The sequence below is a fragment of the Saccostrea cucullata genome, unplaced genomic scaffold (assembly GCF_032062105.1).
Source record: "Saccostrea cucullata isolate Sc308-1 unplaced genomic scaffold, CSIRO_AGI_Scuc_v1 ctg333, whole genome shotgun sequence".
Classification (NCBI taxonomy): Eukaryota; Metazoa; Mollusca; class Bivalvia; order Ostreida; family Ostreidae; genus Saccostrea; species Saccostrea cuccullata.
Window position 1 is genome coordinate 390121 of NW_026930396.1, and position 13838 is coordinate 403958.

The 13838-nt window shown below is 34.2% G+C and overlaps 1 protein-coding gene across 1 annotated transcript; it reads right to left on the reverse strand.

Moving 5' to 3' along the window:
* Nucleotides 1–4410: 4410 nt before the first annotated feature.
* On the reverse strand, nucleotides 4411–9776 carry LOC134228439 (uncharacterized). Its single transcript, XM_062710098.1, has 4 exons — nucleotides 8828–9776; nucleotides 8296–8525; nucleotides 8032–8179; nucleotides 4411–7865 (listed from the first exon to the last, which is right to left on the reverse strand). The coding sequence occupies exons 1-4, from the start codon at nucleotides 9774–9776 to the stop codon at nucleotides 4411–4413; spliced, it is 4782 nt and encodes a 1593-aa protein (XP_062566082.1).
* Nucleotides 9777–13838: the final 4062 nt, after the last annotated feature.

Sequence of the window (13838 nt, forward strand, 5' to 3'; positions counted from 1 at the left end):
TGCATGAGTTGGGTATAAGGCAATATAGATCAACTGCTTATCATCCTGAGTCCCAGGGAGCGCTAGAACGTTTTCATCAAACCCTAAAAACAATGCTGAAGACCCATTGTTACCAATATGAAAAAGACTGGGACGAAGGGGTTCATCTTGTGCTATTTGCTGCACGAGAAGCAGTCCAGGAGTCTCTTGGGTTCAGTCCTTTTGAATTGGTGTTCGGACATACAGTTAGAGGTCCTTTGAAATTGTTGAAGGAAAAGTGGCTGACTGAGACTAGTGATCTTAATCTTTTAGATTATGTGTCTGATTTCAAAGAAAAACTTTACAATGCTTGTAAATTAGCACAAGAAAATTTGAAGAATTCTCAGATGAAAATGAAAATGTGGTATGACAAAGATGCCAGAAATAGGGTGTTTAAGCCAGGTGATAAGGTTCTTGTATTTTTACCTATTCCTGGTCATCCTTTACAGGCCAGATTTTATGGCCCTTATGAAATTGAAAGCAAGATCAGTGATGTAAACTATGTAGTTAAGACACCAGGTCGACGTAAAGAAAAACGGGTTTGTCACATTAACATGTTAAAAGAGTATTTTGAAAGGTGTGACCGAAATTCTGTAAAACCAGTTTCCACTTTAGCCAATGCTAAGACTGTTCAAAATTGTATTGAAAGTGATACGAGTGTAGAAATGAATGAGAAAGATTGTAATCAGAGTGTCCGCTTGAAAAACTCCGAAATTTTGGCTGACTTTGATGCCAAACTTGGACATTTGAACATTCACCAAAAAGAACAAGTTAAAAACTTGATGAATGAGTATCATCAAATCTTTTCGGATGTTCCAAAGAAAACTAATGCAGCTTGTCATGATGTCATAGTGAGTGACGTTCTGCCTATCAAACAACATCCGTACCGTCTGAATCCAATAAAATTGCAGTACTTAAGAAGGGAAGTGCAGTACATGTTGGACAATGACATTGTTGAACCTAGTAAAAGTGATTGGAGCTCACCGTGTATTCTTGTACCAAAACAGGACGGTTCGTACCGATTATGTACAGACTTTAGAAAGGTGAATTCTGTTACCAAAACTGATTCATATCCAATACCTAGAATCGATGACTGTATTGACAACATTGGAAACGCGAAATTTGTCAGTAAATTTGACTTGTTGAAAGGCTACTGGCAAGTGCCGTTAACAGAAAGAGCAAAAGAAATATCTGCTTTTGCTACACCAGATGGACTTTACCAGTATAAAGTAATGCCTTTCGGCATGAAAAACGCACCGGCTACGTTCCAAAGGATGATTCACTCCCTTCTTCAAGACCTTGAGGGATGCGAAGCCTACATTGATGATGTCGTCATATACAGCAACACATGGGACGAACATATCCGAATCATGCATGCTTTATTTGACATTTTAGCTAAAGCAAACTTAACTGTGAATCTTGAGAAGAGCGAATTTTGTCATGCTTATGTAGAGTATTTAGGACATAAAGTAGGTCAAGGTTATGTTACACCCATTATGGCTAAAGTGGAAGCTATTGCAAAGTTCCCGATTCCTACAAACAAGAAAGAATTAATGAGGTTTTTGGGCATGGCTGGGTTTTACAGAAAATTTTGTCCAAATTTTTCCTCAGTAGTTAGTCCACTTACAAATCTTTTACAAAAGAGGGTTAACTTTGAATGGACAAAGGACTGTGAAAAATTTTTCATAAAATCAAATCTATCCTGATAAGAAACCCAGTTCTGTCAACTCCAGATTTTTCTAAGCAATTTAAGCTTACTGTTGACGCTAGTGATGTTGGAATCGGGGCAGCTTTGTTTCAAGAACATAGTGATAATGTAGATAGAGTTGTTTCTTATTTTTCAAAGAAACTTACAAAATGTCAACGAAATTATTCTACTATTGAAAAAGAATGCCTTGCTTTGTTGTTAGCTTTACAGCATTTTGATGTTTATTTGAATGTTACTTTGCATCCAATTCTTGTGTATACTGATCACAACCCCCTGACATTTTTGCATAAATTGTCAAACAAGAATCAAAGACTGACTAGATGGAGTTTGTTGTTACAAGAATACAACATAACAATTGAGCATATCAAAGGCAAAGACAATGTTATTGCAGACGCCTTGTCAAGAGTATCGTAAACATACTAGATTTTGTATTAATGTACATGTTTTACAATTTAAGTTTTTCATTGACATTCAAACTTTTTAAGGGGGAGGTGTTGTGAGATGTGTATTGTTTCATTATGTATATAATTAGTAACATTAAGTTTCTTGAACATTCCAGAGTGGTCAACATGTTTGGTCATTTTATCTAGAACATTCTTAAATTTTGTGTATGTCCAGATTGTTCCAGTAATATCATGTTTTAACAATTTCTAGAATATTCTAGATTTATATTACTGTATAAATACCCTGTCAATTCGATGCATAACAATACTTTGTCGTATAAGCACTATTGAGATATAACTGGGATATATATTTTCACTGGGACATTGTGTGCAGAAACGGACACTCTGATGTATGTATTTTTAGATTCTTGCTAAGTTTGTACTTTATGTTTCATATACTTATTATATATTACTGTAAATAAATTATTGTTAAGTTTAAATTGTGTTATTGATCTTTGCTGGCATTTCGGGTAATTCTGACCCATAACACCGGTCACACCCGCCTTGTGCTCATTGTCCTTATCGGGAAATAACGGAAAAATCCGTCGCCAATTCAGTGAATAAATAATGGACTAACTTAGTATGAGAAACGTCAGTCATCATCTGACTCAACATCGTCGGTAACCCACGGATGATTCACATCGATTCTCTCTATCATCACTTGAAGGAAGCTTGCAGATTCAAAACTCGTGGTTTGCGACGATGCTGACTCAATGATAAATTGTATTTGCTGACAAGGTCATTGTATCGACTAGAGACTTACGAAATGATGACTTTAAACGAGCCTGCTGAAATTCTTGTTTCATCAACTTGTTTGTCAATAATTTACCTCAATGCATAATTTTCAGAAGCCGAGGATCGGACTACTAGTACCTTAGGACTAGACTGCTGATACACTTTTCACTTACCGGTATTTTTCAATACCTTTACCTTGTTTTGCAAGTTTATCGTACGTAGAGATGCTCTTGCGTATCGAATCAATCGGGAGACTTAAATTGCATTTGAAGCCATAGGTTCATCATTAAGTTTTGTTGTCAGGTTACCATTTAAGTCTCTTTCTTGGAAAATATTCACATAAAAGACAGATTTGTGGGACTGTGATCGAGTCATTTATTTCAAGTTCAAAGGGATAAATATATCGAATCAGCGTAGAAATATAGATGACTATATATTGTTAAATGATAAAACGTCGTGGACATCTCTAAATATTTCCATTACCAATTGTTTTCCCTATGATAAACACTACAAAAGTAAATCTTGTTAATTTCTCAGTGATTCCTGTGGCATGTAAATTTCTCTATTGAAATACTGAAAGGTCAAATGTCTAACTTGCATGTATATGAGTGGCGTATAAATACACTGAAGAAAAAATAAATGTTTTGTTTAATTGTTTACTAAGTAATTAGATTGATTAGATTGATATATTTTTTACAAACAAAATAAATAATGAAATATCTTCGGATCAAAAGCAAGTCATTAGCGCAACGCTGTCCATTATCACCGAGGCCTCGGGAGACCGAGAACTTCCGTAAACATGGTAAACAGCCCATCTGAACCACGTGGAGAAATCGGCATTGCCACGTACATGGATCCGAAACAGACATCGTCCCTCAGTCATTATCATTCGACTTCTAACGCAATTCAACGTCCTCTGTTATTTTAACATCCACACAATTCTGTTTCCTGACCATGCTGACCAACTCCCGTTTCATCAACTGCAACTTTGCATTCAATATGGCGGCGGAGAAGTGACCTAGGGCCTATACATGTGTTCGTGCTTCTGACAACCTAAATCTAGTTCACATATATAATTAAAGTTAACAAGATTGCTTTAATCATAATATAAAATTCTTTTTATTTTATAAATGTTGATATTTAACTACAGTAACTAAATAATCATTAAATTTGTTTCGTGTTTGTATGGGACTATTTTTTTTATAGTAAAATTTGACATCATGGGGCGGGGCGATGGAAAATAACATGGAATGCCTTGTGCATTTCAAATGTACTAAATTAGACGGTATTTCGATTTATTTTAAGATTGTTATTTCAGTAAATTTGGAAATATAAGGAATCACTGTCTAGTTTGGAGAGTATGCCAGGGATATCAACAATAGTGGGAAACATGGGATAATTTAGCATTACGGGCTTCGCGCTATATATATATATATATATATATATATATATATATATATATATATATATATATATATATATATATATATATATAATGATGTCTATTTAAAACATCGGAGGATTAAAGAGGCTTTCACCTGTTTCTTCTAAAAATTTCTCAAGCAAACAATGTACAAATTTTTCGTCTTTCAGATGGTATATCAACATGAATTCCAACAATGGACATATAAGAAAAAAAGTCTTCACACTTGCTCCATGGTTCAGTAAGTTTAATCCTATTGCAGCAGTACGTTTTAATGTCAAGTTTTGTCCTTCATTTTTATTGCCAATTGTATCTTCAAGTAATTTCTTTTTTTCAAATATAACATTTTCTAGAAGATAAAACAAGGGTGTCATCCAGTGATACAATCGCACATTAACATCAGCTCCATTGTTTAAAAGTATGTCGACCGTCTGTTCATCAAAATTATTGCATGCATAATGCAATGGTGTAGACCCAGCTACATCTCTAGCATTAATATCTGCTCCATATTCAATGAGTAAGACAACCTCCTCATGGTGTTGCGCAAGACAAGCATAATGTAAAGCAGAAATAGATTCTTTATCTTTGAGGTTAACGTCAGCTCCATTTTCCAAAAGTAATTTTGTGCATTCAGTGTTGCGCTGGACTACACCCATAAGTGCTGTCAATCCAAGATTATCTTGGATATTAAGTTCACAACCACAATTTACTAAAATAGAAATAATGTCAAGTAAATCGGAATTTTGTACCCCAGGATGAAAAAGATTAAACCAATCATCATCCGCGGTACGTAGATCATGTAGCAAGTAACGCAGTCTTTCGTCAAGGTTGTCTTTAGTGTGATCAAAGGCACATTGGATGAGTGCCGTTTTTCCGTTATCAAAGGTCGTATTGACTTCAGCACCATTTTTAATCAAAATAGTCATGATATCTTTACATGAGGACCATGCTGCAATAGAAAGTGGGGAACACAAACCTTGGAATGTATAGTTGACATTAGCCCCTGATCTAATGAGTAGAGAAATCAAATCTTCATTTTTATCACAACAAGCACCAAGAAGAGGCGAAGGTTGCATTGAGTGTTTTGTGTTGACATTGGCTCCGTGATTTAATAATAATTTTACGCAATCCAAATGGCCTCTATAACATGCGGTGTATAACGGAGATATATCATTATGGTCACATATATTGACCTTTCCTTTAAGATCGATGAATAATTTCAGTATTTCTTCCTGACCTTCATGTGAAGCCCACCATATTGGTGTTCGTCCATTACGATCTGTTTCATTGACTCCGATGCCTTTTTCTACCAATAAGGCAACTATATCGAATTTCCCCCTTTGGATTGCAGCCCAAAGAGGAGTTTTGCCTGCTTTGTTTGTATTGTTAATACTTGCACCCTTTTCAAGCAGATAAGAGACAATTGATGAGTGACCTCTTTTACATGCCCACCAAAGTGCCGACCAGCCCTCCTTTCCAACTTCGTCATAATAAGTATCTAGAATGTAATCGTAATGAAACAAGTCTAAACAACATCTTTCTTCCAAATTTGCACCATTTTCGATTAAAACTTTTGCTATCTGATCATGCCCATTACAACAACTTTCGATGAGAGGAGTGTTTCCATTTTTGTCTGGTAAGTTGACGTTTGCCCCTTTTTCAATCAATAATTTCACTATGTCAATGTGTCCAAATTTACAGGCAGCAGTCAATGGTGTCACTGATTGATAAGTAAAATAAACAAAGGCGTTTACATCATTTTGACTGCAAATCCCTTCGTTGAAAAGAAACTCCAGAATGTTTTTCTTCCCTGTTATGCAGGGTATGGTTATAAAGCTTAATCCTTCTAACGGGCAAGAATCGTTTGAATGCTTACCCTTTTCACACAGCTGTTTACACAGGAAGCATATAAATTTTGAATTCAAATCGGGGCCAATTAGTTTTAAACACAGTTTCACCATGTCTAAATTGCCACTTGTTAACGATAAAAGAAAAGCTGATTTTTTACTTTGGAAAAGCTCGTTTTTTGACTCCGAATCAACAACATCCAAGGAATGAATTAAGAAATTTGTCCATCCTGCACCAATTAACCAGTGTAGAAAACTAGTCTTGTTTATCTCTAGTAGTAGTTTTGCTGACAAGTTTTCGTAAAAATTTGGAATATTGCCATTCCCAAATCCTATTATTTGATACTCTAAGGAACCTGATCTTATCAAATCTATGATGTCAGGAGTTACCTCTCGGTACTCTGTTGGATCCTTTGGATTCATCATATGTAAATAACTCACAAAAGCACCATTTCCAATTTTATTTTGTGTGAGTAAAATTGAATTCAACTTTCCATTTGATTTTAACTTCTGAAATAAAAGTACTTCAAGCTGATCATCAGGAAAGCAAGGATTAAAAAGCGTATCATAAATTCTTTCTTCGATATGATCAGCTATCCTTTCACAAAAGACATCTTTGTGTCGGTCATCAAGAATGATAAAGTATTCACTCTCGCTTTCGGATATTTGTTCTCGATTCCTGAGTCTGGCTTCAAGAATACATATGGGAGCAAATTTTATTAAAATATCGAGAGATTCCTTTGCAAAGTGACTCGCAATAATTTCAGTCAATCTAGAATGTAATAATTTGTATGATCCACCTTCGTTTGAAATAAAGACATTCGTCAGTCCACCCAAAGCTTGCTTAATTCTTTTCCTTGATGTGCCTTGATCCAGACAACACTCCTCATAGGAAACCTCAAAAATTTTATCAATCTTATCATCTTTCCCTTTCTGAAAATGACAAGACTCGATTCCTTTTTCGAAAAAGGTACATAACACTAGGGCACAGTATTCGTAAGGTGTTGGGTGATGTCTGAGAAGATCTAGTTCCCAAAAATACGCTTTATAGGGAAACTCCAAAAATTTTCTGGGGTTTTGCATAAAGGTTTCCTTGGTTGAAATGAGTTTGCACAATAGTGGAAAACAATCATGTAAGTTCAGAATATCTTTTTCAAATTTACAATCAACGTTCGTGTGAGACTTGTAAATTGTTCTTTTCTCCAGTAATGTCAACGAAAATTCTTTGGAATTAAGATCAATTACTTTGCATTTGTCCGGTTGAAAGAGTTCAATGTCTTTGTAATGGATTGTGTTACTTATTGAAAGTCTACATGTTACCAATAACCGCGTGTGAAAGGATTTTAAGAGGCAACGAACTACATCTTTTTCATATCGTTTCCATTCTTTTGCCAAATGGAAATCAATACTCCCTTCTCCACAAGGATCATCCACGACAAAAATCTGGTCCACGTCCTTATTAAAATACTGAAGTATTTCATTGGGAACTTTAATGGGCACAATGCAGTAGCCTTTGTTTTGCATGTTTAATGCAACATGATGTACAATAGCGGACTTTCCAGCTCCAGAGTTTCCAACAACAGCCACGCAATTGTTGGATTCCATTAAATGAAAAACTTCCATGGAAGCTCGAGTTTCGTGAAACTTATCGTCCTCTGCTGTCCACAAATCTAACAGATCTTGAATTTGTTCTAAAATAAAAGTGTAATATAAGTGCATTTACAAGTACAAATATATTATTCGTATATACCGGCATTTTAATCAAATATGTGAAGAATATATACCTAAATTGAAAGTTCAAACTTCAAGTATTTACATACTAAACAGAGAGCATATTTTAAAAAGCATTAAAAATACCTTTGACATTTTGTGGAATGGTATCTAGCAACTGCGCTCTTAATTGTTGTATTTCTAGCAGAATCTCTCTGTCTTTTTCCACCATTAGAGAGGTCTTTAATGTCTTTGTCTCAAGTAGCTGTGCTTTTCCCCCTAATCTTTCAATGGCCTATTAATAAAAGTAGGATGTAAATGTAAACTTTCAAGGAATTTTAAAAGTACAAATGAAACAAGCAAGCTCTGAGCCAGTGGCAAGTTTTTGGTGATTAGATATTAAATAACTACACTTTCAATATCCACCCAATAGTTGTCAAAGTCTGCTTCTGACAGTTTGGCATTGTTTGAATGAGCTACAAGGTTCCTGTAGTGCTTTATCCTTGCAAGGTCTGCTCCAACACTATCATCTGTTTGTACTGGAAGTTTTTCGAACCCAGTGACGGGAGCAGGAACATTCGTCATATACCGTAAAAGAAGAATCAGCAATGTGACATCAAATTGCCTAGAGTTTACATATCCTGAAATATACAAGACAATCAACATTGCTAAAATCTTTTATCGTTGTATTTTGATAGTTCTATTGCCAAACTTTACTTTAATTATTTTATTTTAACATCTTGAAAAAAAATTGTGAAACTTCATTTTAAAAAAAAATATGTGAAACTTTAGTTTTAATGTTTAAAGAAATCTTATATTGTCAAAGAAATAAAACTTAACATTTCAATAAGCATAAGGCAGAAGGTTGTGGGATGACATTTTTCACTGCAGCAAGCTTTTGTACAAAAATAAACCTTTCTTCTTGTTTACTGAAGTGTATTACCTGAAGATGGATATAATGTTTTCCATTGCTGAGCAGCTATGATTCTCCCTCTCAGAGCAGAAAGAGACTCTTTATTGACTGCCAGATCTGTCACTAACTGTAACGGTGGATGACGGGTATCAAAGTACGTTCTCACGGCTATAGGCGCTCTCCTTAAGATAAGAAACGTAAACCGACAGAAATTTATTTCCTCAGGACGAAGAACAGGAGGCATAGGAAGAGTTTCTGGATGATTTACAATTTGAGTTGTCGTTGTGTTCACTGTCTGTCTAGAGTTTGCTGAACTTGAGCCTGTATTACTCAAAACATTTGGCGAAGTCATTTCAGCTAATGTATCTGATGAGATATCCAGTGAAGAAGGCGAACTGTTTTCTTTTGTCTCTGTACAAGGAGTTTCATAGGGTGGGTTTACCAATGATTCCACAATGCCTGTTGAACAAATATGATTTGACCCAGAGAACGGAGGTATGGTTGAAACTCCTGCGTTGACACCATCAGGATCTTTTTGTATATTTGTGTCATCACACGCTTTTGTTTCTTCTTTCAATGTAGCAATGTCAGTTTTGATATTTGATGCTCTTGTTACGACATTTGTTAGAATTTCCTGGGTCCTCATGGCAGGATTTTGCAGTGTTGTTGTTGTTGCTGTCGTTGATTTCGTTGAGGCACACTGGTAGCTTGAATCTTCATCTGATGAATTGAGTTTCTCACCTCTTGGATCTAAACGACTGGCTCGAGAGAAGGAAAGGGGGGCATCCAAACCAGTTCTTGAATATAAAACTGAAACTGACTTTGTGGGTTCCCATGGAACGTCAGTTTGGTGACATTTTTCTACATTTTCCAATGTTTGACATACGGACTCCTGTATTGATCTTTGTAAAGTGGAAGTTGAAAATTCATTTGATGTTTTACCCTGCTGTAGATTCTCAGCTTTTTCATCACTTTCCATTTTTCTTATCTAAAATCAAACAAAAAGTAATCCATTGTTTACATAGACACTTTCAAACGGATATCGACAATATCTCTATTTGGCAAATACAATTAACGTTATTTTCCTTTTTAAATTTTCATTATTTCAGAAAACGCGCTTACCTTGGTTCTACGTCAATGAAAATGTCTATTCATAAATCGTAATGTGTTCTGCTGGTTTGATTTTTATTTGGTGGTATAAAAGAAGGATTGCATAAAAGAATTTTAGAATTGAATTCAAAATTGAAATTTAAAATGTCAGATCATTGTGTTAATTGAAAAGTGATTTTTTTTCATAGTCTTCTACATATATATGAAATGAAGAAAAATCGATGATACATAAATGTATATTGTAAGAAAAAAGAACGTTGAATAATTCCGCTGGAAAACCTCCGTCTTCTTTTTATCAAATTGTATACATACAACTGAATGTGTACAAAACATGAAAGAATATCGATAGATTGAGTTTATACGCACTGCTATGCAGACTGTAATTCTAAAAATAAGCGTTTAAATAAAAACGTCATTTATCGGTAGACATGACATGGTCCGGAATTAATTATTGAAATTCAATAAAAATTCATTAATTACGTCGGATAAAAACAGGTATACTTACAGTTATAAGTATTAGATATACAAAAAATGTCCAATAAAAAGTTAAATGGATGGTAATGTTTTTATTTTATTGAAAGTATTATTATGAAAAAAAGCAAAAATTGTAAGATATTAGAAATGGAATATACCAGCAAGCCTAGATTGATAAATTAAAACAAAAATTAGTAAATAATTTATATTAAACATGTAAATAAATGTGCATTGACATTTCTTTTTGAAATTTGAGAATATATTAAGATAAAATCATTGGTATTTGTCTATATTACACCTTTGACAAAGTATGTTATAATATATTTTAAACTGTCAATAAATGCTGACTCGTCTATGGCACCCAGTGCCAACTACGAGGGCTGTTCATTGGTATTTGTCTATATTACACCTTGACAAAGTATGTTATAATATATTTTAAACCGTCAATAAATGCTAACTCGCCTATGGCACCCAGCGCCAACTACGAGGGCTGTTCGAAAATTATTGAGACATTGTGTATATTTTGCTTTCTAATGAACGTCTTTTGGTGAAAATTTGCATATACGCTTGACATAAACTAAGAATTAATATAAGCAAAAATATTTTACAAATATTAAATATTTTCTGTTCAATGGTATATAAATGCGTCATCAGTAGGGGTACCCGGAGCAGTCTCGATATCAGATATTGAAAATATGTGACACCAACGTTCTAACTCTTCGTGGACCTATAATAAGAGCGAAAATAATTCTGTTTTTGGGTATAATTTTTCAGCTGTAATTTAAATTCATGTTGTGCAACTTTGTTCGAAAGAACTTTATTCGGTAATAACCAATATTTGCCCCCAAATCAAACTTTGATGGAGATATATTTAATCAAGTTTTTAAACAAGGGAGTATATGCTGACTAAAAGGCACTGAATATTTTCATAAGTAATGACGCCATATGTACGTAATGACGTCACAAACATGACGTAAATTTCAGTTTCTTATGAATTTTACAGAAAAATGTACATATTTCGTCGATATTTTGAGTAAAAGTCACCGAGCGCATGTGTGTTCAGGATCAATATTTTGATATAATATGTAGAATGATAATATCAATGAAGTATGTCAATATTGTTCCTGAACAAACTTGCGCTCTATAAATTTTAAAGCTGAAATTGTTGAAATTTTGTCCATTTTGTCCTCTTTCTGAAAAAGGATATAAAATCGGACTAGTTTGTGACGTCATAAAAACAAAAATTGTGAATACACTGCTTTGACACTATAATATTTTCTGTTAATTTATATTTCTCATACAGTTTATTGAATTCTGCACATTTCAGGAAGTTTTTAAAATTTGACTTTTGTGGGGGCAAATATATGCAATATACCGCATATAGTTCTTTGATCAGGAATACGGAGATCATAAAAAAAAATTAAGCGCGGTAGAGTAATCTGCTAAGAACGAAAAAGTATGATTTTGACGTCAAGGGCGGAGCAGCAAACATACCCAAACTTTTGTGTAGCGCAATGTAGAACTCTTTTGCAGATTCAACAACCTGCTAAAACAATAACAACAAGAAAAAATAATGTGTTAGGGTTTGTTATTTCATTGGTATACATTTTTTTTTACAATTAATTCAACCAGAGTAAAATCAAAAGCTCCGGACGACCATCAGTTATTACGTACGGTATTAATGTCGTTACGGTATTAATATCGTTGACCTGCGTTGCATAAATCGGCACTGCATGATTTTAAGTCATCTTTTTCCACAAATGAAAATTTTACACTCAGGTAGCAACAGCATACATTATTAAGGAAGTTTAAGAAAAGAGACTGATTTTTGTAATGTTATATCTTATATGTTATTACAAAGAAGTATACATGCTTCCCGATCGTTTTACATGCGAAACCATCTCCGGATGACGTGACGTTAAATGACGTACATGTAGCGATGCTGCTCCGGGTCGATAGACTTATGCATGTTTATCATTTCACCGATCGAAACTTTTCTTATTTTCATAGGAATTAGAAATTTTGCATAAGTGTTTTATTTATAAAATGTTGATGAATATCATGAAAGTATCTCCATCCTTTATGGAGTAAATGTGATTGTCTCAATAATTTCCGAACGTATGTTTGCTTGACTTCAAATCTGTACTGTTTAATGGACTGTATTGTTAAATGGATTTTGGCCTAAGTTACCGTTCGTTATCTGGAATATTTTCAAATTTCATGAAAAGTTATCGTTTAAAATTCTTTAAAATGTATTAATTTTGACCGCTATAACTATAACTAGGGTAAGCAAAGCAAACAAAACACTTTCCACTAATTTGCAAAGAGTAAAGTAATGAAACATTATCGTCAAAGTTTTCTTGACTCAAAAGTTAAAACGAATCAAGTAGTTTTTCAATATATTCAATAATACATATTCATTCCTTTAAATGCAGGTATTGAATAATTTTTAAATTTTCCTCATTGTCTCTTAGGTCATTGTTTAAGCCAGGTCCATAAAGTAATCTATAAAATAGGACTCTCATTACGTACGATCAATTAGATTGTCACAATGAGTAACTATAAACACTAGAAGTTTCATTATAAAATGACAACTTTAATGATAACGAACATTGACAGATCTCTAAAAAAAATCATTAAACATTACAAATTTGTAAACAGGCCATAAACCATGCCGGTCCTCCATGACATCTGATCCAACCTCTGCTGATTCTAAAGGTCGATGTTCGCTTTGCTTTAAATTTTGTTAAATTTTCAATCCAATTTACAAAATAGGTATGATCACATAAAGTATTCAGGAAAAAGTGGAGACTTCAACACCAATAATCCAATACTTACGTTATGTTCTTGCATGAAATATATTAAAATAACGAACCGTATTCAATTTTCAAACTTCATTCAAACAATACAGATCAAGGGCTGAGCAGACCTCTAAAGATCCAAAACTGCGATCTGAGGCCTGTGCAACAGAACGAACGTTCGCGAACACTCTCGAAAATTCCTTATCACCCCTACTAATGTGTTCGGAACCTTTTATTTTTCGGTGTTCTGCAAATTATAAAACCCGATGAGTTCAGAGTAGCTCTGGCAGTGGCTCTGGTGAGAGTTAGCGAGACTTCAGCGAGATAGGGTAAATTATTCACGGAAATGTGGCTAGGAAGTGACTAGCAAGTGGAGGCATGGTAAACAGAAAAGTTATGTTGCGTTTCAGTTTTCACCATCCTAGAATCAGCTGATGTCTGTAGAAATGTACTTCAATCAATCGATCTCTTTTACATTCATTCAAACTTAAATAAATAATCTTTATAATACAATTTTCTGCAGTCATGAATTAAAATTTCTTTTTGGACAAATATTTTTGCGTGGAAACCGGGACCAAATTTTTTGGCGACAGATTAGCAAATGAGGCACCAGCATGATTTTAACTGACCAATCAGCTGAATGAGTATTGCATTAT

What these genes read in the sequence shown, in the direction of transcription:
- LOC134228439 (XM_062710098.1), bottom strand. Translation starts at nt 9,776, where the DNA reads ATGGAAAGTGATGAAAAAGCTGAGAATCTACAGCAGGGTAAAACATCA. An exon ending in AACATTATATCCATCTTCAG is followed by an intron (nt 8,526 to 8,827) that starts GTAATACACTTC and finishes TGTATATTTCAG; the next exon opens with GATATGTAAACTCTAGGCAA. An exon ending in ATTGGGTGGATATTGAAAGT is followed by an intron (nt 8,180 to 8,295) that starts GTAGTTATTTAA and finishes TTTTATTAATAG; the next exon opens with GCCATTGAAAGATTAGGGGG.